At 66.4% G+C, this 2,231-nt stretch overlaps 2 protein-coding genes across 2 annotated transcripts in view; one reads left to right on the top strand and one right to left on the bottom strand.

The window, feature by feature from the left end:
• The window catches only part of LOC104290100 (beta-crystallin B1-like), a 3,245-nt gene extending 1,544 nt beyond the window's left edge, over nucleotides 1–1,701 (bottom strand). The window contains exons 1-2 of the mRNA XM_009889162.1: nucleotides 1,561–1,701; nucleotides 547–665 (exon numbers count right to left, since the gene is read on the bottom strand). Of these exons, the coding sequence (XP_009887464.1) occupies nucleotides 547–665; nucleotides 1,561–1,701 (260 nt within the window). The remainder of the gene's footprint in view (nucleotides 1–546; nucleotides 666–1,560) is intronic.
• LOC104290097 (beta-crystallin B3-like) overlaps nucleotides 1–2,231 on the top strand; it is a 369,903-nt gene that overhangs the window by 361,981 nt on the left and 5,691 nt on the right. The gene's annotated exons all lie outside the window — the stretch shown is intronic.

Below are 2,231 nucleotides of genomic sequence, written 5' to 3'. Positions count from 1 at the left end.
TCCGATATGAACATCATCTGTCTCTGCAGTTGCCATCTGGTTTGGCGATCATTTTTGTCCCCGCCTGTGCCGGCTGTTCCCATGGCTTTCTTCCTTTCCCAGTCCCCTTATCGCTGCTCGTCTCCAGCCTCGTCTCTGCGGTGGCCCCGGGCCACCAGCCCGGTCCAAGGCACTTGCCTCGTTTCACTTTGGCTTTTCTCAAATCTACAGGTCTCCTCCATTTCATGGAGAGCTTCAGGCAGCTCATCTGATGGACACCTTTCCTCAGCCTTCCGCTTTGCCTCTAGCGCCCTGTGCTTTACAAATGGCCCTGGCATCCTTCCCACCGGCCCTGGCGTCCTTCCCACCAGCCCCGGCCATCCTGCCCTCCTCGAAGGAGACCCAGGGTCCCCAGCTCCGCTCCTACGCTGGCTCTGCTCCGCTCTCTGCCAGGGCTGCAAGGAAATGCACTTCACGCTGCACCAGGGGCAGCTCTCCAGGACCACATCCCCCCCTCCCCGGGGCATCCCCAGGGACACGGTCCCCTCCTTGGCCGGGTTCACTTACGGTCCAGAGGTGACGATGACACTGCGCACCCGGTCAAAGCCACGGTCCCCCAGGTTCAGGCACTCGGTGGTGAACTCCATCTGCCTGCCCTGGAAGTTCTCCTGCTCAAAGACGATGATCTGGGGGCGGAGGGAAAGGGTCGGATGGGGACAGGCGTGCTCGGGGAGGGCAGGGTGGTGCTGCGTGTCCCTGCACGGACCCTGCACCGCCCCACGCGCTCCCCTCGGCTCTCCCAGGCTTCCTGCAGCTTTTCAGATCTGGTGCCTGAGCACGCCGAGGTGGGCTCTGTGCACGAGCAGCCCCATCCCAGCAAGGGCTGAGCACAGGAAGGTCCCCTCCTGAGAGCCATCCCTGCTCTGACACGGCTTCATCCTGCCCCCGCTTTTGGTGCTGCAAAGCCACGTCTCCCTGTGCCGGTGCCCACGTGGGGCCCCAGCCGGGCTGGGAAGGAGCTGCTTTTCCAGGAGCTGCGTCCACGCCGTGACCTTCGGTGCCTGGCATGTGCAGAAGTGTCACCGGAACCCTCACACTGCTCGCCCCTTGTCCCCAGCCCCGCTGCAGCACCTCAGTGGTACGCTGCCCCGGTGTCACCGCGGTGTTGCGGCGCTGGCCCTGTCACCCGCAGCCTTCTCCTCCATCCCCCGGCAGCACGGCAGGAGCCCCGCATGCAGAGGGCGCCCAGAGGGAGCAGGGGGCACCCAGCCCTGATGCCATGACCCGGAGAGAGCATTTCCAAAGCCTGTGGTCCCCAACAAGCTGTCCCAGCCAAGGGGCACCCAGGGCACCCCTCCTGCAGCGGCCCGCAAGTGGCTGCCCAAATCCTGCAGAGAGAGAGATGCTGCCCAGGAGAGGCACAGCGGGGAGGGATGGCATCGTCTGCGCTCTCCGGTTCTCGGAGGAGGGTCCTTCCCCCTGGGACACGTGCAATCTCCTCTTGTCAACTGCCCCAGAGATGCTGCCACTGCCCCTCAGCCCCGGACCGTGTCCCTAGGCATGGGGAGCCGCGGGGCTTACCCTGAAGGCTTCTGTGGAGGGCTCCTCGCCCTTGCTGTTTGCGACGGGAGCAGGGTCGAGGGATGGAGTTGGCGCTGGGGCCGCCTTCTCCTTCTCCTCCATAGCCTGGCCAGGAGCAGCGGGTTTCGTGGTCTCAGACATCGTGGTGATGGGCTCAAGTCTGGGACAGGGCACCGGGCAGAGATGTCAGCAGCAGATTAGAGGAGAGGCACAGCCGTGGGCACCCACCACCCGCCCCAGCCCTCGCCCTGCCCCGGGGATGGTCGCACTGGGGTGGAGAGCTCAGCAATGGGGTTGGCGTCTGGGGCCGGGAGAGGAGGTGCCGGGAGCTTCACAAGGCAGGCACAGGCAGCGCGGTCCTGCCTTCACCAGGAGGGCTGCGGGAGGTGTCCGCACTCTCCTCCTGTGCTCAGGAGAGCCCTGAGCATGGTCCCACCACCGCAGGGGTGCGGGGGCAGCCCCGAGCCCCAGTGCGGCTGCTCCCGGCTCTCCCCAGCCGGGCTGGAGCCTGACGCTGCGCCGGTGCAGGGGATGTCCCACACGGGGTGTGCCTGGGAGCCCGTGAGGGGGTGGGAAGGGGACCGCCCCGGTTTGCTGAGGCCCTCCAGCGGGCACCCTGCCGGTGGCCCCACAGATGAGTGTCACCAGTGGCTGGCCGGGGGGGAGCGGGC

Source organism: Charadrius vociferus, unplaced genomic scaffold, assembly GCF_000708025.1.
Source record: "Charadrius vociferus isolate BGI_N301 unplaced genomic scaffold, ASM70802v2 scaffold567, whole genome shotgun sequence".
Lineage (NCBI taxonomy): Eukaryota > Metazoa > Chordata > Aves > Charadriiformes > Charadriidae > Charadrius > Charadrius vociferus.
This window is presented reverse-complemented; position numbering and strand designations above follow the sequence as displayed.